The sequence below is a fragment of the Hipposideros armiger genome, unplaced genomic scaffold (assembly GCF_001890085.2).
Source record: "Hipposideros armiger isolate ML-2016 unplaced genomic scaffold, ASM189008v1 scaffold_18, whole genome shotgun sequence".
Taxonomy (NCBI): Eukaryota; Metazoa; Chordata; class Mammalia; order Chiroptera; family Hipposideridae; genus Hipposideros; species Hipposideros armiger.
Window position 1 is genome coordinate 1,868,078 of NW_017731368.1, and position 23,455 is coordinate 1,891,532.

Here is a 23,455-nt window from a genome sequence, read left to right on the forward strand (position 1 = left end):
TTCCCGGGTGAGGCAGATCAGTCGCCGGCTTCTGGAGAGCCACTCACTGCGGCTGCTGGCCGCTCACGCTGGCTGCCAGCTACACACGGTAGCTTATGGCAACCCACTGCAGCAGGAGACTGCAGCCTATGCTGTTGCCGGCGACTCACAGCAGCCCAGCCCCAGGTCGAGCTGCCGTTCACCATCTAGCTGCAAAGGGCAGTGTCACTGGCCCTCATATGTGGCATCCAAACCGGGCCCTCCGGCATCCCAATCCAGTTCTTAACCAACGCGCCACTCGGTCGGCCCGCTCTTTGCATTTCTGTATAAATTTTAGGACCAACTTACCAATTTCTACCCAAAAAGCCTGCGAGATTTTTTTATTGGGATTATGTTGAATCTATAGTTCAATTTGAGGAGAAATTGATATCTTAACAGTAGTGAGTGTTCTGTCTCAGCCTATCAATAGTGGTGTTATTGGCTAGGAATGCCTGGGGCAGTCACATGGGCCTGTACTGTGGCGAGCCTCCACATACATTTTCCTAACCAGAGCCAGTGCTGTGGCTGGACCACCCCTTGTGGTTCTCATGATTACAAGATGCACCTCACCAACAACAATCAGGGAACTTTGAAAAAACAAGGTTTATAACTCATAGGTCCTAGAGGTTACACAGCATGGCCAGGACCACACACAACGAGGTTGCAGATAGAGAGCAAGCATGGGGACCTGGGGTTCTGCCATTATTGGGGATGAGGGTGGGGTGACGTGGGTTTGGTGGATTCACTGTTTATTGGAAATTTAAAACATTAAAGCAGGAATTAAGGCTCAGGAGGGGAAAAGTGGGGTCACTCTAGTGGCCAGTTTTCTAGGTTACCCAGAGCTTTCTAAAAGGGGAATTTCATGGGTGGGGCTGGCCTAGCTTTTTATCTAGTTGTATAGCTGGCAATATGTTTGTTTGAGATGTGTGTTTTTGAAATGGATGCCTCAGCAACCAGAAGCTCATTTTCAGTCACTTAACGTTGCAGTCAGAAAAGCTTATTGGCACTTACACTGCAGTGACTTGGTTCATGAGTATGGTATATCTCCATTTATTTAGGTCGTCTTTAACTTTTTTGGGTAATATTTGGTAGTTTGCACATCTTTGTTAAATTTATCCTTGGATATTTCATATTTTTGACACTATCGTAAGTGGTTTGTTTTCTTTTTCAATTTCCAATTTTTTTTTAATGAATTTAGAGGCTTTTTTTTTTTTTGGCGGGGGGGGTGGGGAACAGTGTGTTTTTCCAGGACCTATCAGCTCCAAGTCAAGTATGGTAAAACCTTGGATTGCGAGTAACTTGGTTTGTGAGTGTTCCACAAGACGAGCAAATGTTTCTATTAGCTTGGTGCAAAAGTAATAGCGAATAATGGCAAAAACCGCTATTACTTTTGTACCAACCTAATAATACATTTTAACTTGGTAAAGCGATGTCTTGCAGTACTAGTAGTTTGTTTCTGGAACGAATTATGCTTGCAAATTGAGGTATTACTGTAGTTGTTTCAATCTAGTTGTGGAGGACACAACTCAGTGGCCCATGTGGGGATCAAACTGGCAACCTTGGTGTTACAAGCACTGTGCTCTAACCAACTGAGCTAACTGGCCTCCCCTTCAGTTACTTATTGCTAGTATGTAGAAATACAATCAAATTTTATATATTGATCCTGTGGTATCTACAACCTTGCTAAACTCATTTATTAGTCCTAATAACTTTTTTGTAGCTTCTTGGGGGTTTTCTACTTAGATGATTATTTTGTCTATGAACAAAGACAGTTATCTAGTCTGTATGCCTTTTTAAATTTTTTTATTTTTAATTTTAATTTTTAATTTAATTTAATTTTTAAAATTTTTGCCTAATTGCATTGGCTAGGACCTCCAGTACAGTATTAAATAGAAATGGTGAAAGCGAACATCTTTGTGTTGTTCTTGATCTTAGGAGGAAAACAGTCATTTGTTCACCATTAAGTATCATGTTCCCGAGACTAGAGTCACATCCTGACAGCTCTTGTCCTGGTGTGCTACAGTTCTCAGAGAGAATCTGCTGGTTTTGATTCACTGGCGAGGGCAGTCGGTGCCCCTGGTAGTGCCCAGATCAGAAACATGCCCTCCCTGGGGGGAAAAAAAAAGTATCATGTTAACTAGGTTTTTCTAAAATGCCTTTAATCAGGTTGGGAAGGTCCCTTCTGTTCCTAGTTTCCTGAGTTGCTTTTTTTTTTATTCTGAAAAGGTATTGAATTTTGTCAGATGCTTTTGCTGTGTTTATTGAAGTGTTCATATTGGGGGTTTTTTTAGTTAACAAATATGGTGAATTACGTTGATTGAATTTTGAATATTAAATTAAGCCTGCATTCTGGGATGAACTCCACTTGGTCATGATATATTACCTTTTATATTTATTAGTGGATTTAATTGGCTAAAATTTTGTTAAGGATTTTTGTGTCTGTTCATGGGGGATATTGGTCTGTAGTTTTCTTTCCTTGTGATTTTTTTGTCTGGTTTTGGAAGCACAAGACCTCCAGGTGATTCTGATATTTGCTGAAGTTTGAGAACCACTGCTCTAGACCATGCCATTGTTAATGCCCTTGCATTAAGAATACTTAGTAGATGGGGCCGGCCGAGTGGCGCAATGGTTAAGAACTGGCTTGGGATGCCAGAAGGCCCCGGTTTGGATCCCACATATGAGGGCCAGTGACACTGCCCTCCACAGCTAAGATGCTGAACAACAGCTCAACCTGGAGCTGGGCTGCTGTGAGTCGCCCACGACGGAGTAGGCTGCAGCCCCTGTGGCAGTGGGTTGCCATGGGCTACCATGTGTAGCCAGCAGCCAGCGTGAGCGGCCATCCAGAAGCCGGCGACTGATCTGCCTCACCCAGGAAGAGCTCAGTGATGGTGCCAACTTGGGCCAGTGAAGCAACGTCCTCCACAACAAAACGACAGCAACTTGTCTGTTCCCCTTCCCCCAATTCCCCAGCACTGTTCCCATCCCCTCAATTCCCCAATAAAAATCTTTAAAAAAAAAAAGAATACTTAGTAGATGGAGTGGCCGGTTAGCTCAGTTGGTTAGAGTGCAGTGCTCACAACACCAAGGTTGCCGGGTCGATTCCCACATGAGCTGCTGAGCTGTGTCCTCCACAACTAGATTGAAACAACTATTCAACTTGGAGTTGATGGGTCCTAGAAAAAGACACTGTTCCCCAATTAAAAAAAAAAAAAAGAACTTAGTGGAAACCTTTGAGAAACACTTTCAAAGGGTTTTGAGAGGAAGAATGACAGGATGAGAATTACATTTTTAAAACCATAGTTCTGGCGTCAGTGAGGAATGAGTTGGCTGCAGCTTCATTGAGTAATCAAGGAAATGTAAATTAAAACTCACAATGAAAAATTGTCATACCTATTAGCTTGGCAAAAAGCAGGAATCTGAGAATTCCAAGGGATGTAGCAGGAACTTTTATTCACTGTTAATAGGAGATAACTTAGCTGAACCACACTGGAGAGAAATTTAACCATATTCTGTAAAGTTGAATTTATTCTATAATCCAGTTTCTTTCCTTGATATTTTCAGAGACGTACACCTCAGAAGCTGCCCCACCCTCTTGAGTTTTTTCCCAGTCACAGCCCCTCCTCCCACCCTCTCCTGACTTTTATGGTAGTCACATATTTGCTTTTCTTTGTAGTTTTTACCACTTAAGTATACATCCTAAACAATATGGCCAAGTCTTGCTGTTGTTGTTTTTTTAATTCCTATCAGTCAGTGGAATTAGAAAGTATGTATTCTTTTGTTTGCATCTTGCTTTCACTCAGTGTTTATTCACATTGTGTGCAGCTGTAGCTTGTTGATTTTCATTGCTGTATAGTATTCCAGTGTGTGAATATAAACTGTTTGCCTTCCCACTGCTGATGGACATTTGGGATGTTTCTAGATTTTAGCTACTATGAACAGAACTTCAGTGATTTCATTGATTTTCAAATGTTAAAGCAAACTTGTGTTGCTGAGATAAAAAACCAACTTGGCTATTGTGTAGTATTCTTTTTATATATCAATGAATCCACTTTGCTAATATTTTGCTATAGATTTGTCTATAATTTTCCTTTCTTATAATAATGTCTTGTCATATTTTGATAGCATGATAATGTTAGACTCATAATGTAAATTGGGATTCTGTTCTCTCTTTATTATCTGAGGAGTTTGTGTAAGACTAGAATTTCTTGGATATTTTATGGAACCAGTAGTTTTTTGTGTGAAGATTTTGACTACAGATTATATTATTTTAATTTTTAAACGATTTAGATTTTCTGTTTCATCTTTGGTGTGTTTTGGTAAGATCTGTTTTTTAGGAGTTTATTCATTTCATCTAAAATTCAATGTTAGTGGTATAAAGTTGGTCATAGTGTACCTATTAGTATCTTTTATATATCCAAAGCATCTAGAATGATGTTCCCATTTGCATTCCTAATGCTGTTCAGTGCCTTCTCTCTCTTTTCTTTTTCTCAATCTTGCCAGGAGCTTATCAATTTTTTTAGTCTTTTTAAAGAACCATCTTTTGCCTTTACTAATTCTATTGAATGTTTGTTTTCTATTTCATTACTTTCTATCTTTATCTTATTTCCTTCTACTTTTTGTTATGTTTTTTCCTATTCTCTTGAGTTGGATTCTTAGCTCTTCACTTCTTAGCCTTTCTTCTTTTACATTATGGGCATTTTAAAACTAGAAAGTTTCCTACAAGTCTGAAGATCACTGATGATCTTCAGCACTTTGACTTCTACTTCAAGTCCCCATTTGTGCTCCAACAGCTGTGACTCTTTAGTACCAACATACCACACTCCCTTCTTCCTGCAGCCCAGTTGTTCTTTACCCTCTGAGGAGGGTGCCTTGCCTAACACAGGTGTCCAGCTGGGGCCCAGAGACAGCAGAGGACTAGAAGCCGCTGCCTATTGCAGGGGATTGTGGAATCCTAGCATGCATCTCAGCCTGTCTCTGGATGTTTTCCAGACCACACATGCTGTCAGGAGAGTCCCTGGCCAGCTGTCCTTTTTATTATATCTTTTCAAGTTCATCAACACAGATTTTTATGTTTGTGTTGATTTTTCTAGATTCTTTCATGGCTCCCTACCCTTCATCAACTCCTGTCATACAATGCTATGTGTAATGCTAGAACTTCACAGTGATTTGGCTCTGCAGCTGTAGGGTGGCTACCCAACATAGCAGCACAGAAACCCACAGACCTGCCTTTATAAGGCTGTGGCTTTCGCTTACAAGGAGCAGTGATTATTATATGATGACCTGGCACTAGATTAACTCAGGAATGTCAGCCTCAGCTTCGTATGGTGCCCACTTGGAGTGCTGTATGGTGGTCAAAGGATATGAAGTCTTATGAATGCTCAAAAGAAGTACATTCTCATTCTCACTGAAGACATAAGACCCAGATGGAGTGAGAGTCCATGATGAGTATTGAATTATCCGGTATAGATGGTCATTGCTTCAGAGGTTAAGAGTGAGGGCACAGTCTGCTGAAGTATGCCTGAAAGCCTCTCTCCCATACCTGCTTGCCTAACTCACCTCCTTCCAGTCTTTGCTCAGATGTCGCCTTCTCAATGAAGCCACCTCCTCCCCCAGCACTCCAGACCCCACCTTCCCTGCTCTACTTTTTCCTATAGCACTTCTACACAACAGCATAATTTATTGATTCACTATGTTGATAATTTAGTTTATTTACCCTACCAGACTACATTCCACAAGGGTAAGGATATTTGTTTTGTCTACTGATACATCTCAAATACCTAGAACAGCACCTTGCACATAGTAAGTGCTTAATTATTTGTTGAGTTACTTGAATGACTGGTTCAGCTAAATGGGTTAAAATCAAAACAAGGAAAAGAAAAGCCTGAGGCTCATAAGGGTGACATCAGCCCACATCAAAGCACCTTCCTCACCAAGGCAGGGCTTTGTCCAGGTCCACGCTGTCCTCTGGAGGGTTGCATTTGATGGTTAAGATTATCCCTGGGCCCCATAACCCAGGCATAGCCAGGAGTCACCTTGATACTGTCTGTGGCAGTCTTGGCTACTGATCCCTTGTTATATGTTTCAATAGTGGACCAACATGAGCAGTAAGAATAGTGATGCACTGTGCAGTTGGCAGCCTGGGCATATTCATGGAGAAAAATGTCAGCATTCCATGTTAGGAAGTGAGAGATGTGTGTCAATCATATTGGACTTACCCCCTGTGATTAGGATCCTCTCATTCTGTTCTGAATTTGTTAGCTATTGATTGACTTGTAGAGTTGGAAAATAAATACAAATCAGAGCTCAGGCAATGACAAAATGATCTTATTTCTATGTCCCTCTTCGATACATGTGTATGGCTCTTACCTGACCTCCTTTCCCTTTTCAGGGTGAAAAGGCTGATAGCTTTTACATTATAGAGTCTGGCGAAGTGAGCATCTTGATTAGAAGCAAGGTGAGTTTATGTGTGATGGTGCAAGTTATGCCAGGGAAGATGCAGATGCCACGTGTATGCACAAAAAGTAACTCTTTGCTTCAAGTAATGTGAAGCATGTTTAGTGTACCATAACCATCAGTGTTAGGTAAGGTATGTGACTGGCAAAGACTCATGTTTAAGCCCATCCATTGGTAGAGATTTAGTATATTCCTTCTTGTTCCTGTAGCCTTTGCCTCTGTTATGTAATTAATGATATGAGAAATACTGGCCTACAAAACAATGAAAAGATAAACACCCTAGTAGAAAATGAGGGAACTGTATAATTTAAAAATACATGTAGGTAGGGCCGGCCGAATGGCTCAGTTGGTTAAGAGCTCGCTCAAGAGTTTGAGCTCTGAGCAACAGCGGTTCGAGGCCAGCCCGAGCTGAGCAGCCGCTAAGCTGCCAATAGGTAGCAGGATGGCTCAGCTAAAAAAAATAATAAAAAAATAAAAAATAAAAATACATGTAGGTGTTAAATATTAAAATAGCTACCTTTTTAGAGCACTGGGAAGGTCTCTAAGACAATTATTATTATGCCCTTTGATAGATAACGGAGACCTAGAAAACTGATGACCTATAGGTAGAAGGAATGAATAACCATAAATCTATCATTGCCAGATTTAACCTCTTTTAATTTTTTAGACTATAGATTTTGTTAAAATAGTGAGCTATATGTAATGTTAATCTATTATGAAACCTTTTACAGAATATCTTTAGTAAAAGTTAAGTATGAAGGAAAAAAGAAAAATATGATTACTGCTCATAATATAACTTGATTCCTAATTAAAAACAGATCTGTTGTTTCACATGAAGCAATAGTTTGAAACTTCTGTGTTCTTTTGTAGTTTTTAGTCTACTGATATATGTTTGTACATTTCTCAGATACTCACTGACACACAACATCGTCTTAAGTGTGTAGGAACAGCAGCACTGTGGCATTGGGGACTTGGGGGAGATTGTCAGAAATACAGTCTTGGGCTCTGCCTCAGACCTACTGAATCAGTATCTACATTGTAACAAAACCCCCAGGGAGCTGGTATTGGCATGATAGTGTGATAAATGCTGCTCTAGAGAAGGGACTAGTTGGGCACAAACATGTCTATAGTCCCAGAGAATGCTACAGAAATAGGAAAGAGACCATTGGCTGGAATGGGGCAGATTGACTTAAGAGCAAACAGGTCAGAGCAGAAGTGTGGAAGCAGGAAAGGCCAAACCATGTAAGTTAGTGTGGGACTTTTGTTTATTTTCTAAATCTTTAAAAAATTATCCACCCATAACATAAAGTGGCTCCTAGCGATTGAGACTAATTAATTATAAATTAATTGAGATTAATTTATTATTAATTCTTAATAAATTCTAAATAATTTTATACTTAAACATGCTATTGCTTAGCTTAGTGGAGTGGAGTGATTTGTAAAAAAAAAAAAAAGAAAGAAAGAAAAGAAACTGTAGATAAAAAATACAACATAGTACATTATTTTCAGTAATTTGATAAGCAGAAATTACAACCTGCCTGATTTCTTAATACAGAATTAAACCACCAAATTTCAAGTCTGAACATTATTTTTAAAAATATTTAGTTTCTTAGCCGGCTGAATGGCTCAGTTGGTTAAGAGCTCGCTCAAGAGTTTGAGCTCTGAGCAGCAGCGGTTCGATGCCCGGCCCAAGCTGAGTTGCCGCTGAGCTGCCAAAAGGTGGCAGGATGACTCAGCTAAATAAAAAAAATAAAAAATAAAAATTTAGTTTCTTGATTCTTCTTTAAAAATGCAGGAGGGGACCACTAACAAGATATAGACAGTACCTAAAAAGAAAATTGGTCACTGTAAAGTATGGTCCAAGAAAGGCATGGTCTCAAATTAGAAAGTAGCAGCCCAGGATTGTGACTCTTTACCTAAGAAAAGCATTAACATTATTTAGAAAGAATTAGCAAAAGACCTTGTCTTTTCCCCCATGCCTCAGAAGTCAGCATCTACCAAACGGAGAGTATTCATATGTATATATGTATGATTATATGTTAATATATAACATTATAATATAATATATATTATTATATATTATATCATAATTATATAATGTTATTAATGTATATATAAATCTTCAAAAGGAAATGGTCTGCTCCTTACCTCTTGATAATTAGCTACTAACTGAAAGGTGTTAGGACTCAGATGAAGCACCAGGTGAAAGCCAGCTCCTCTGATGAAACCAGACCACTGAAATTAGCCCATACAGTTTACATGGTACAATCAAGAGTGTCTGCAAATGAATTTCTCAGTAATTGTGTTAAGTGTACCGATAAAGGAATGCAAGTGTGTGCAACTGAACATGTGCTTCTGGAGTCAGCCCGGGTCATGTTCTCTGCCTGCTCTAGACTAAAGCCAACAAAGATTCTGGGAACCAGGAGGTCGAGATTGCCCGCTGCCATAAGGGGCAATACTTTGGAGAGCTTGCACTGGTCACCAACAAACCCAGAGCTGCTTCGGCTTATGCAGTGGGAGATGTCAAATGCTTAGGTAAGAAAAATTCTTTATGCTATTTTTTCCAAGTGGCCAGTGTCCTCCTAAAGTCTCTCCTATAACCTGAGTGTATACACAGAGGGTGCCAAAAAAATGTATACACATTTTAAGAAAGGAAAAGGCTATTAAATTGTAATACTGATAACAAAGATGTATACAAGTCACATTTGACTTCTGCAATTACAAGAGTGATTACCATCAGCGTCCAGACACTTCTGATTACAGAGAACTGCTTGAGCAGCGTTGACCAAAGTGTCCACTTGTATACATTTTTTTTGGCACCCCTAGTATTTAAGGAAAGGTTTGCACGAGGAAAATGACTTTGAATTGTTGGTGTAGAGAATTCATTCTCTCCCTCGTGTTTTTGAACAATGCAGTTATGGATGTACAAGCATTCGAGAGGCTTCTGGGGCCCTGCATGGACATCATGAAGAGGAACATCTCACACTATGAGGAACAGCTGGTGAAGATGTTTGGCTCCAGCATGGATCTGATCGATCCCGGGGAGTAGGTGTGCCACACCCCAGAGCCTTCTCAGTGTGACACCAAAACCTTCCGGTCAGCCACAGAACACACACAGAAAACAGACACAACAGAACTATTCCTGCTGTTGCCACCTCTGCTGCCATTACTATGGCTGTGGGCATTTAGAAAACTTGAAAGTCAGCACTAAAGGATAGGTAGAGGTTTGACTTGCACCTCCACTTTTCTCTGACAGCCCATTATTAAACCATTTGTAATGATTATTCCAACCCAGTTTTCACATCTTTGGTTCAAAATGGCATGTCTCTCCAACAATTTAAGTGCCTGATACAAAGTCCAAAGGGTAAACACCTTCCTTTCCTCTCTTGCTGCTACTGTTGCTTTTGGAAGTTACCACAGGTCTGCACAAACCTGCTGTATAACTGTAGACACCCTCCCCCAACCCTTCTCAAGGGAGGAAATGTTGTCGCCTTCGATCTCCTCATTTATCCTTTGAGAAAGTCCACATTTGTTCACAATTGTAGCCTTTGGTTCTACAGTGGAAAATGGTGGCAGATATGATGGAGGTCTGTGTTCTTGTGGCATTGTACTTTCTGCTGAAAGCTGCACACATGACAGCTGTCTCCAAACTCACAGGGATGCTGAGGGAAGGGCCCTGCCCAGGGCCCAGCAAATCAGCACCCAAAACACACTGATCCGTCATTTTTCGCACAGACAGTTTGGGTTCAGCACGTTCTTCAGGTAGCAGAGAGCCAGGGAAGGCTTTCTGGGTTGGAGGGTTTGTTTTGTTTTCATAGACTTTGTTTTGTTTTGTTTTGTTTAATCTCTGTGCCATTTGCATGGATGGATTACTGTCCATTTCTAAGGAGCCAGGGTCTGGAGGTGCCATCACTTTAACTGACCCAAATACTTTCCTGGATAATTCCCGCCCCCTCTTGTTTCCAGTTGTCTCTACTGGCTGGTGGCAGTGTGCCAGCAAGAGTCTGTCCTACAAAGAGAGCCCTTGACTTCTACTCTAGAGTTAACACATAGCTTTGCTGCTGAACCATCAATTTTTAAACTCTTTAAAGAAGCAGCAGCTATTTTTTTTTAATTAAAAAAATATTTCTCTATTTAGGGAATTCCCCTCGGATGTGTTTATATATATCAGTTTGTCAGCTGACTCAGGCATTCATCCTAAAGGTCAACTCTTTTGTTAGTTTTCAAAACTTGGCATCATTTACAGTTTTATAGAATTACTGTGAAGACCTTTCTAATTAAGATGTTAGGATATTTGGGGTTCCAATTGTTAATTCCAGGGGAAAGTAATTTAGCTTGTATTTTAAAACTTTTTTAGCCTTTTAATTATAACAGGTAGAATTCTGATGAATTATCCTAATTAGCTAGATACACTTCAGAATGAAATTTTTTCTTCAGAATGACTTAGAATCAGATGTTACAAGAGCAATGTGAAATTTGCATAAAGGTAAATTTGAATGTCATAGCCAAGTTTATATTAAATCAAGAAACCCTTTACGATATTTTTTAAAACTTATGTAACTCAATAAATCCCTAAGAGATCACATGCTGGGGCTTGACTCATTCCTATTGTGGATAGTGACGGAGCCCACATGGTCACCTTCCATTGTCCACATAGGTCAGGCTCTGTTTTTGCCAGACAGTATGGTCGAGAGATTTCCAGAGTGGTGACTCACCACAGTCTTGGTGAATTCTCCCTTTTTCTTGTGCTCCTTGGAGTGAAAGCAGGACTCTTTTCAGACTGCTCTAGGTAGCCTGCATTGCAGCTCTCTGAATTGTGAAACGTTGTAACTAATACTCCAAAACAGGCAGCTAGCACTGGGAAAGCCATGTGGGTTTTCCCACGATTTTTTTTCTTTTCTGTGGTGTTGCTTTATTATCAAATAAGTTAAGAAAGCAGACCTTGCACTTTAGCTGACAAGAACCACACCAGTTTTTTGCAAAGGAAACAGGTATATTGGGCTTCAAGAGTGACATAGAAATCTAGCCCCAGACTACGTGAGGACTGTGTTTAAACACCAAACAGATGCTCCCTTTGCACCCCCACTCCAGCATTAGTTAGGACTGGCTGTGAACTCCGTGCCAGAGTCACTTATGCATGCTTCTGGGGAGAAGCCTTCTCATCCTGCCTTCTTGCACTTCCCAGTTTAGTCTTCTTCACAGAAGTCTCTTTGACACCCCCAACTCACTGATGGTTGCTGTTTTACAGAGTAGAATTCATCAGGTTTAAGTCCTCCTGATCTAATTACACATTGACATATAGATGATCAGTCTAGCCCTTCACGGCATACAAGAGCCCCTTGGAGGTCTGGCTTGAGAAAGGGAGACCTGAAAGGGACCAGTGTAAGTGAAATAGGACACAGCCATTACCAAGGTGCCAGGAGTCTAACTGTTCAATTCTCTTTGCAGGATGGGAAGTCAAAGGTGGTAACAAGTTTAACTCAAGGCTCTGGTGTCCACTTTGTGCCAGGCAAGCCCTGCACTGATGGTTGAGCCTCATGGGGAGGGTGTGTTGGGAAGAGATCCCTTTGTTAATTGTTTCATATTGTTCTCTTCTGTGGGTTAGAGCTTCACGAGCCCTCTTTTCTGACTTTGCTATTGATTTTGGATGGCGGAGAATGTTCCTGAGAGCCTTGAGGTCCAACCTGCAGTATTATCTTTCCTTCTGGCCCCAGGTTATCACATCCACTCTCTTTTGGTTGTATTCTCTGAAGGAAGGGTTCATGGGTTCTGTCCCCTTAGTCGAGAGTCCTTATATATAACTGTGTTATATGTAATTGCCATAGATTCTCAGAAAGCAGGGTGGAGTTTTTCTTTGAGGAGTTTAATGAGCAAATTCAGCAGCGAAGTTGCAAGGAATGGTTCTCTAGCTAGTAGAGGTCGTGTTCATCCTCTTATCGCCCAGATTCTCTGCTCACAATGGCAGAGTCATCAGTGGTGCCGCTGGCAAACACCCTGGGCACACAGCATTTCCATGTTGTGTCACAGTGTACAAACCAATCTCTCGTTTAGAAAAATGGCAAGAGCATTGTTTTGCACAAAGAGAAAAAAGACCCATGAATGTCATCTTTTATCTTTTGTTTTCAGTTGGCTGATGTTGGAATTTTTGTTCTTGACATGCACTTGTAAACCAATCTTGCCAAGATACAAGTTGTTTTGGTTTTTCACTACAATTACCTCTTGTTCCTCCTGTCTTGACTGCTGACGTTCCTCAATGATTCTAATGTCTATTTTATGGGAAGCAGCCTTCCCGTGGGTTTCCTTTTACACACTGCAGGGCTATCTTTATACTTTTTAAAAAAAAATTTATAAAAAAAAAGGAGAAAACTGTCACTAACCTCATGGGGGATTTGCAGAAAACCATTTAGCCCACCTTGAGCAAAAGGTATACTCCTCATTGTTTTCTTAAGCTCACTGTATTAAAAGAAATCTAATTCAGCATTATTGTGCTACCTCAAAGGTAAAAATGTTTTAAGGTCTTTTTTTGGTCCTGAGTTCTACACATAGTGTTTGAAATGTCTTTCAATTGGAATTATTTTTAAATCATTGGGGAGAATCTTATTTTAACCTGTTTTACACTTGTATTTTAATCTCAGAAGAATAAGTGATTGGAAAATTATTAATTCTTGCTCTGTAGTATTGAACATATAATTAAAGCATTGTTTGCCATAAACAAGGTTGGGATTTTTAAAAAGGAAACTCTAGGGCTCGGCTTTGCTCTTGGTTAATAAAGGCTGACAAATCACGTCTGACTTTCTGGTACAGCCTGTGTCATGTGTTTGTCCTCTCATTTCAGGGCTACAGGCCATCATAGCCCTCTTCTGGCAGATATGTTGCTGGGATTGGGGTATGAGCTCTTGGAAATGAGAGACGAGGCCTGGGCACATGTATTATTTATGGTTCTCCAAAGAAACAGAACCAGTAGGGCGTGTGTGTGTAAAGAGATTTATTATTATAAAGAACTGGCTAATGCAGTTATGGAGGTAGGCAAGTCCCAAGATCTGCAGGGTTAGTTGGCAAGCTGGAGACCCAGGACAACCTTCTGAGTCTGAAGGCCTGAGAACCAGAAGAGCCAATAGAGTAGTTCCTGTCCAAAGGCTGGCAGGCTCCAGATCCAGGAAGAACTCATGTCCCAGTTCGAAGGCAGTCAGGCAGGAGAGTTGTCTTACTTGGGGGAGAGTCAGCCTTTTTTATTAGGGTCTTCAACTGATTGGATGCGGCCCAGCCACATTAGGAGGGCAGTCTGCTTTACTCAGCCTATTGATTTAAATGTTAATATTATCCAAAATCACCCTTTTGGAAACTCTCAGAACAAGTTTTGACCAAATATCTGTGGGCTGCCCGTGGCCCAGTCCAGTTGACACATAAAATTAACCATCACAGTTTTGAGTTGTTGGGGATGGTGTGCAAGGGCATCCAATACCTCCATTGCCAGGAAGATGTACTCACCATTGAAGCCTAGCAGAAATCACCTCCTGTCTGACAATATTACGTATATCATTTCCTTCTCTGTAACATGGCTACCAGAACTAGCAATGACTCTGTGAAACTCTACCTGCAGTTTCTTTCCAAGTGACTAAAGGGAGCTCATTCTACAACAAAATCATGTTCCAGTTTGATCTTGCCTTCACCTGGCAGTACCAAAGGGCCAAAAAGGGGTGAACCTACAAAATACCAAGGTGGGGCCCAAGAAACTGCTAGTTGAAAACCCTCAAAGCCAAACTGGCCTTGTTTCAAGACTTTAAAAATTAAATACGGTTTGACCTTTGTGGCTTGGGTGGTGGTATTGCTATGAACAGGTAAGAAATGCTAGGACAATGTCAAGATAATATTGTCCACAGTCTCAGCCTTGAAGAGTGAACGTCACATGAGGACTTTGCTTCCTGTGTACGTTCTAACAAGAAGCTAGAAATTTGTCCTATTAAAGTTATTTGAATATATCCTCAGTGATCGTAGTGCATCAGTTTTATAACAACAGAATTAAAACAGTATTACTTATAACATGGTGAAGGAAATTGGGTCATTTCACAAGGCATCGTGTTAAGTATGAATTTTGCTTCCCTTACTCATCCTCCCTACAGACAAATGCCCCATCACAGATGATGGCCAGTAATCACTGTTACCTGATTTGGGGATATGCTGATAAAATGCAGAGTATTAACCAGGAACATACTGAACAATCAGTTGTGAATTCAGATGAGTATTATCCAAGTTCTGAATTAGAATGTCAGAAATTAGGTCTGACTCAGCTCATTTGTTCAGTGAACAAATCTTGATGTCCTGCCGTAGACATTCCTGACACTGTGCTTAAACCCCAGAAATTGTAGCAAGAGTGACGATACTGAGGTCTGCCGGGGCCATCCTAGACCTTTCCTCCAGTGCCTGTAGGAGCTTATCCTCCATATTTCTGGACTCAACACAGAAACATGCTCCCAAGGCCTGTTGTTGACCTTGATCGTGCTGCTCTTCTCTATCTGGGCTGCCACTGCCTCTTCGTAAAGTGAGTGGTTTGAACACACAAGCATGCAATGTCCCTTACTGCTCTATCTTGCATCACGCAATCCTGGTTGCCAAAGCATCGGGAGAGCTGTGAAAGGAGAACAACTAGATTTAAGATTTGAAAAAAGACTCTCCAGATAGGGGCCCCTTGGAAATTGTTACCTTCGTGCTAGTCATTCTAAACGTCACTCAAGTTGGCCAGAGATGCCTTTCTGGCCTAGGTTGCCTTCTGTGATGACACGCTAAGAATCAAATTTTTCTGAAAGTGTCTTTCAAGTGACATTTCTACCCCTTCCTCTCTGGCTTCTTCCCATCCAGAATCCTTGATCCTGTGGGCCTTTTTTTCTATTCTATAAAACCAGTTATCTGGCTTGTCTTTGAGAATACAGAGTCAAGCAGTGCCCAGCCCGTTTATAGACTACAGAGCTATAAAGGCTACAGAGGAGCTTTGCCAGGTTAGAGTGTGAAACCAAAGGGGGGCTGGGAGTTTCTCCAGACACTAAGAAAGCCAGCAGGACCTGACTCCACCAGTCAGTCCATCCTGACAGGTAAAAAGAATGGGCATTTGCATGTCAGCTCTTGGGGAAGGAGTTGAAACAGTACCAGCCAAAATCTCCATGGCCTACCCCTTCCTCTTCTGCAGAATTGCACTGAGCCATGGGTCAATAGTCACTGTGTTTTCTGCTGGGAGCCAGGATCCAGCAATCTCCTTTCTGGCCAGGTCCTCCAACACACAGAATGAAGAAGCAGGAGTGTGCAATTGGCTTTTTTCTAGCAAACAGGAGAAAAAGAAAAGCTAAAGTCCAGACCCACCAGCTAAGCAATCCAGCACTGTCCAGCATAACATCCTAGCATAGTTAAACTGGACGTTTTCATTCTGAAAATGACAGGCCAGGACAGGAAGAGACACCTGTATACACACTCCCGTGCCTGCCATGAGCCCAGCCCGGGCAGCCGGAGGAGCAGTAGACCTGAAGCTAAGTCTCAGGCCTACAGGGCGGGAGAGAAGAGGCTTTTGGGGCAGATGTGCCAAAGTCCGGGGAAGTCAGAACAGCGAGTGAGCTACCTGGACCCTGGCATCCTGTCCCAGAAATGTGCAGATGACCTCATGCACGGAGTGAGAAATGAGGCCACAGGCTCAGAAGCCCCCAGGAATCGGCCTGGACTCCAGAAAGGGGCTGTTCCCCCTGCAGATGCAGACCTGGGAGCCAGAGTACTTCCCAAACCAGGATGCAGCTGGGGGGTGGAAAGCACATGACTCCAAGATCCTGAAGTCTGGGCCGCCATTGTGGGTGAACATACAAAATGCCCACATCTGCCCTACCTCAGAATTCAACATGGTTCCATCCAGCTGGCAGCGCCTCCTGCCTGAGGCCAGGCCAGTGAAGATGAGTTGGAGCCCTCATCCAGGGCCTCTTTTTTGCTTGCTCCTCTGTAAAGAAGGGGGCAGTTTGTGTGAAGCCGCCACCACGCCCACTACCCCCACCCCCACACCAGACATACACACACACACACACACACACACACACACACACACACACACACACACACACACACACACACACACACACACACACACACACAGAGCCAGTGCCCCCTACCTTTGGCCTTCCCTGCAGGCATAGGCCCAGAGGGATTCCAGCCCAGCCCCTCACCTGCCTGGGCTGAGCCAAGGCCCAGCTACACAGGGGGCTGGGATCCAGTGGCAGGTGCGGTCTCTCCCCCTGTGGTTACTTTAAGCCTGGCATCTTTGGCTCACAGCAAAAACAGCCCCCACTCCCTGACAGCCCCCAATTCCCGACAGAGAACTGGCCTCACAACTGAAAACTGGGTTAGCCTCATCCCCAATAAATGGGTAAAGCTATGTTTATAACCCAAGGGCTAGCCTTGCACCCAGAAACTGGTTCTAGGCCAGATTTACAACGTGCAGGCAAAGGTTCCTTAAGAGTGCTGGAGTGGGGCCCACTGAGACCAGGCAGGCTTTCCAGCACAACGGGGATTTCCCAGAGTGCCCCAGCAATTCACTGCCTGATTAGCGATTGTGCGATTGTGCCAGGGACAGGGCGTGTGAGTCCAGGACGTGCTTCTAGCCGCCTTCAGCCTGGCCCTGTGAGATCCTTTTCTTGATAATTTTCCTGCCTTTTGTTCTGGGGTAAAACAATCTTAGGAATCATTTGCAGTCAGCTCCTCCCCTCGGTGGCCTGCATCCCAGGGCTGTGGGTGTGGAGGGCGGGGGACATGGGGGGTGTTGGGAGCCACCCCTGCCCTGGTAGGAACATCATGTTCCTGTGCTGGGGGCCCTGGGAGGACTCCAGGCCAGAGTGGGTGGGGTTAGGCCAGAAGGGCCAGCTCAGTTTAAGCAACAGGCAGGAAAAGGGATGTGGAGACGTGCCTGATTCCAGACAACTCTACCCGTACCACCCCCCCCCACCCTCACCCCTCTTCTGGCCCCAGCCAGGGCTGCTTGGGAGGGACAAAGTGTGGCAGGGGAGCAGCAACTGCCCACACGCACACCCTGGGGCAACTGCGATCTCCAGCGCAGAAGAGCCACTTTGACCCGTTGGTCTAATTCTTGCCCCTCCAGCTTTGGACAACCTCTTTGCCCTGGCCCATTCCTGCCTGCAACCTAGTTACTTACATCCTTGAGACCAGCTCTGCTCAGTGCCTCCCTGCCATCCTTCATCTCCAGGCCCCTCACAGGGCTTACTGCCTGGCCCTGGGCCCAACTTCTAACCTCTTGCACCCCTACTCCCCACCCCCAGCAATGGCCTCGCCTTGTTTCTAGGGAGAAAACAGAAGCAATGGGTCAAAATCTCCTCTGCTCCTCCCCAAGTCTTCCTCAAGCTCCTGCCACATTGTTCTCCCTTCATGGCAAAAGCCTTGAGACTTTCAGCCGTTCCCTCCTCACCTCCCATTCTCACCACTTCAGTCCCCAGTGACTTCCACAGGCAGAGCCAGTGTACTTGCTGGCTCTCTGGAGTCTCTGCCCAAGTAGTGGACGCCTCCTTCCTGCTTCAAGGACCACTTCAGCGACACCCAGTTCTCCTGGTTTTCTTCCCACCTCCGTTGCCAGCTTTACCCAGACTACAGTTAAATGTTGGAGTGGCCCAGGGCTCCACTCTGGGTTCTCCTGTCCCCCTCCAGGGAGATTCTGTCAGGGACAGCATGGCTTTGGGTGTTACCTCCACACTGCTCACTGGGACCTCTGTCTGGGACACTGCTGAATTGAGTGTCCAGTGGTCCCGCCAGAGTCCCTCTCTCATCTCTTCACTCACTGGGACCTTCTATAAAGTTTGCTTTTCTTTCCTTTTCTTTTTTTTTTTTTTTATTGGAGAACAGTGCGTTTTTCCAGGACCCATCAGTTCCAAGTCAAGTAGTTATTTCAATTTAGTTGTGGAGGGCGCAGCGCAGCAGCCCATGTGGGGATCAAACCGGCAACCTTGGTGTTATGAGCACTGCGCTGTAACCAACCGAGCTAACCAGCCACCCTTTTCCTTTTTTTTTTTAATTAACAAAAATTTTAAGTATGAAATATAACAGATACAAAAAGGTGCATAAAACAAAGACATTCTGCTGAATAATTCTCACAGGCCAAACACACAAAACGAGACTCAGACGAAGCACAGTGTCAGCAGCACCTATCCTGAGTTTTCAGGTCACGTGGTCGCTACTTCCTTGATTTTCTTGATTGCTCCTATCACCTCTCCATGCCTCTCCAAAAAATACTTTCTTCATACAATTAAATATACACCTATAATCACAGGGTAAGGGGGAACCTATTCTAACTGCTGTTTTTTAGCAGGCTTTTATCTTTTCCTCTTTTGCTTACCCCTGCCTCTCCCTTCTCTCACCATCTCTCTGGAACCCATAGTTACAAGATATATGTTTTCTACATTTTTCCTTGCTTATATAATTATAAAAACATGTATATAAGTACAGAGCAGTTTGTTGTACACATTTAGATCATCTTGTACACAATTTTCTGCATCTTATTTTTCTCATCCCAACTGTGTGGCAGGTCCTCCAAATCAAGTAGTAGTATTCCAATTCCTTTTTTTTTTAAGATTTTATCGGGGAATTGGAGAAGGGTACAGTGTTGGGGAATTGGGAAAGGGAACATTGTGTTTTTTCAGGATCCATCAGCTCCAAGTCAAGTTGTCCTTCGATCTTAGTTGTGGAGGGCGCAGCTCAGCTCCAAGTCCAGTTGCCACTTTCAATCTAGTTGCAGGGGACCCACCATCCCATGCAGGAGTCGAACGGGAAACCTTGTTAAGAGCATGCGCTCTCACTAGCTGAGCCATCTGGCCACCCATTGGCAGCTCAGCAGCAGCTCAGCTCAGGCGCAGCTCACTGGCCCATGTGGGAATCAAACCAGCGACCCTGTTGCTCAGAGCTCGTGCTCTAACCAACTGCATCACCAGGCTGGCCTCCCAATTCCTTCTTTTTGATGGTGACATAAAGTCTGTCTGTCCACACGCTTGTTGATAATTCTCCCACAAAAAGCGGGGTCTAATTTTCCTCTCCTTGGATATAGCCCAGCCATAGTGACTCTTTCTAATGAATAGAAGGAGACAGAAATGACACTGTGACTTCTAAGTCTAGGTTGGAAAGGTGATACAGCTTCCAGCAGGCACCCTCTCTCAGGACAATCATCTTTGGAACTTTGCCACCACGTTGTGAGGAAGCCCACAACACGGAGCAGCCACATGTGGGTGTTCAGGCCCTAGCTAAAGTCTCAGCTGACAGCCAGCACCCAACACCAGACTTAAGTGAGGAGCCTTCAGGTGATTCCAGCCCCAACTTTCAAGCTGCTCAGAGTCATGCAGCAGAGAAGAGCAGAATCCACTGACTTCTGCCCAAATGACAGATTAGTGAGCAACATAAATGTTATAGTTTCAAGCCACTAGATTTGGATAATTTGTTATACAGCATAGTAACTATGAAGCACTGAAATGTCTCCAACCATGTCCTTATGGAGGGGCCATCACATTGCAATTTTCTTTCCACTCCTCATAATGTAGCAATAAATATCCCTGACCATACAGCTCACATCTCAGTGCTTTGATTTCTATAAGTGAGAATCCCAAGATTTGGATTACAAGGTCCAAAAGTATATGCATTTTTATCTTACTGGAATTTGCCTGATAGCTTTCCAAAAAGGCTGTAACTGATCTTCCCTTGTCAACAATGTTTAGACAAATCCTTTTCCTTACATGCCTGACAGAAGAGTTGGTACAGCTCTTTTTAGCTTTTGCTAGTCTACTAAATAGAAAGTGACTTATCTCATTGTTACTCTTTAAAAAAAAAAGACTTTCCTTTCTAGAGCAGTTTTACATTCACAGCAAAATTGAGCAGAAAGTACAGAGAGTTCCCATATACCCCATCCACCCCCACCACACAGCCTCCCTCACCATCAACACCCTGCATCAGTGTGGTACATTTGTTTCTATCAGTGAACTAATGTTGACACATCATCACCCAAAGTCCATAGTTTACATGGAGTCCATTCTTTGTCTTGTATATTCTATGGGTTTTGACAAATGTCTAATGACAAATATTCACCATTATCGTATCATACAGAACAGTTTTACTGCCCTAAAAAAATCCATTACTCCCTCCCCATCCAATGCCTGGCAACTACTCATCATTTTAGTCTCTCCACAGTTTTGCCATTGTTACATTTTTCATTTAGATTTGCATTTCTTGTTTTCTGGTGAGTCTGACCTTTTTTTTTTTTTTAAGATTTTTATTGGGGAGTTGGGGGATGGGAACAGCGCTGGGGAATTGGGGGAAGGGAACAGAGAAGCTGCTGTCCTTTTGTTCTTCAGTCTAGTTGTGGAGGACGTTGCTTCACTGGCCCAAGTTGGCACCATCATTGCGCTCTTCCCGGGTGAGGCAGATCAGTCGCTGGCTTCTGGACAGCTGCTCACAGCGGCTGCTGGCCCACTCACACTGGCTGCTGTCTACATACGGTAGCCCATGGCAACCCACCTGCCATTGCAGCCCAGCTCCGGGTTGAGCTGTTGTTCAGCATCTTAGCTGTAGAGGGCAGTGTCACTGGCCCTCATGTGGGATCCGAACCGGGGCCCTCTGGCGTCCCAAGCCAGTTCTTAACCAACACACCACTCGGCCAGCCCTGAACATCTTTTCATATGTAAGGTTCCGTTGATTGCCTCCCAATACCTTTTTCTCCTTCATCTTTGCTAACAACTCCAGATTTTGTCCGGAGTGGCAAGTGCCCAGTCTCAAGTGATGGACCACTCTTGACCCCATTTCCTGACCTCTCAGCCTCCTTGCACTTAGGGGTGGCCACAGATGACCCAGTTTTAGTCAATGTGAAATAAAGAGAAGTCTGCTGGGAATTCTGGGAAGGTGTTTGCCTACCTGATGAAGGGTATAGATGTGACTGGTACCAATCTTCCTCCTGCTTTGAATACTAATGTGATGTCTGGAGAGACTGCAGCTACCTTGCATTGCTGGGGCCACAAGCATGAAGACAAACATCAAGATGCTAAGGATGGTAGTGGAAGGTCCAAAAAGCCTGGGTTATGTGCAACAGAAATGAATGATTGTGGCCACAAAAGACATGTAAAGAAACATCCATGGAAACTATATTCATGGTAACCAAAATCAGAATCAATCTAGATGCCTATCAACAGTCGAATGGGTTGATAATTTGTAGTATAGTCTTATAATGGAATACCATACAGAAATGAAAAAGAAAACTATCACAATACGCACTATCATGGAAGAATCTCACAGACATAATGTTGAATAAAAAATCCAGACACAAAAAAAGTACATATTGTATGATTCAATTTAAAATGGGGGGAATTTGGGCTGGCCAAGTGGTGCGTTGGTTAAGAGTTGGCTTGGGATGCCAGCTCTGAGCAGCAGGGCCACCGGTTCGGATCCCGCATGAGGGCCACCCTCTACAGCTAAGATGGTGAACAACAGCTCGACCTGGAGCTGGGCTGCTGTGAGTCGCCAGCGACAGCGTAGGCTGCAGCAGTGGGCTGCCGTGAGCTACCTTGAGTGGCTGGTAGCCAGCGTGAGCAGCTGTCTAATAGCTGGCGAGCGACTGCCTCACCTGGGAATAGCGCAATGATCACAATACCAACATGGGCCAGTGAAGCGATGTCCTCCACAACTAGACTAAAGAACAAAAAGGACAGCAACTTGTCTGCTCCCCTTCTTTGATTCCCCAATGCTGTTCCCCTCCCCCAATTCCCCAATAAAATCTTTTAAAAAAATAAATAACATGGGAATTTATATATGGTAATAGAAGTCAGAATAATGGTTACCTCTGTAGGACAAGTAGTACCGTACCTGGAAAGGCACAAGGTGACCTTGAGAGTGGGAGTGGTTAAACTTGGGTAGTTGGCTGCTTTCTGCTGAGGACCATTCCCAGAGAAAGACTCAGCTGAGGGTTGAGATCTAGACCACACATCACGCCATGAATTTAGTATGCCTTTCCATTTGTTCATAAAGGTATGAACAAATAGTAATATTCTATATTACTCTATATTCTATTGGGTTGTCAGAAAAGGCATGACATATTTTTGTAACAAAAAACAGGAAAAATACATCATGACTTTTCCGACAACCCAATATATTCTATTCTTTTAATAATATTCTATAGGTGTCATGTCCTTAAGTAAGATTTTATAGGCTTCCCACTTGGTACAGTTTCTATACTTTTTAAAATAAATTTATTCCTAAATATTTTATAGTTTTGTTTTTAATTGAATATTTTTTTCTCATTTTTATTTATTTTCAGAGGCTTTTGAAGTAAATGCTATTATTTTTAAGATATTTTCTTGTATTTATACTTCAACATTTTCTCATTAATTGTAGTAGTTTTCGAGGAAGTGCTTTGGATTTTCTAGATTTACAATCATGGCATTGACTAAAGAGATAGTGCAATCTCTTTCTTTCCAATATTTATAACATTTCATTTTCTTGTCATTACATTTGCTAGACCTCTAAGGCAATATGTAATAATAATAGTGTTGATACTAATCCTATCTAGTTCCTGCTTTTAAAAAAAAACAGTTTTAGTATCTGGTGTATGTTGACTTATGATTTTTGAAAATACCTTTTTCACAAATTGTACCTTTGTTAGATAATGGCCCTTTTTATTTTGCTCAATGCCTATCACCTTAATTCCTATCTTCTTTGATGTCACATGGGTAACCCTGCTGTCTTCTGATTTGTGCTGGCCTGACCTCTCTTTCTACCAACTCCTTTATTTTCAGTCTTTTCTGGTGGTTTCAAGTGTCTTCCTTATAAACAGTACATGGCTGTGTTTTGTCTTTCTAACCCAGTCTCTAGGTCTTTAATGGGGGTTTGAGGTATCCTTATTTAGTATGATAAAGATGTTTGATTTTGCTCATTCCACAATTACTTTATGTTGTTTTGTTTTCTTTGTGGTTTATCTTTTTAT

General features: G+C 42.8%; 1 protein-coding gene and 1 long non-coding RNA gene across 2 annotated transcripts in view; one reads left to right on the top strand and one right to left on the bottom strand.

The window, feature by feature from the left end:
- PRKAR2A (protein kinase cAMP-dependent type II regulatory subunit alpha) overlaps positions 1-13,262 on the top strand; it is a 75,786-nt gene extending 62,524 nt beyond the window's left edge. The window contains exons 9-11 of the mRNA XM_019633896.1: positions 6,407-6,472; positions 8,865-9,006; positions 9,387-13,262. Of these exons, the coding sequence (XP_019489441.1) occupies positions 6,407-6,472; positions 8,865-9,006; positions 9,387-9,520 (342 nt within the window). The 3' untranslated portion in view covers positions 9,521-13,262. The remainder of the gene's footprint in view (positions 1-6,406; positions 6,473-8,864; positions 9,007-9,386) is intronic.
- On the bottom strand, positions 10,697-17,030 carry LOC109377529 (uncharacterized). The gene is made up of 3 exons (XR_002122890.1): positions 16,611-17,030; positions 16,334-16,441; positions 10,697-15,780 (listed from the first exon to the last, which is right to left on the bottom strand). It is a non-coding gene; the product is annotated as an uncharacterized LOC109377529 (long non-coding RNA).
- Between the last annotated feature and the right edge of the window lie 6,425 nt (positions 17,031-23,455).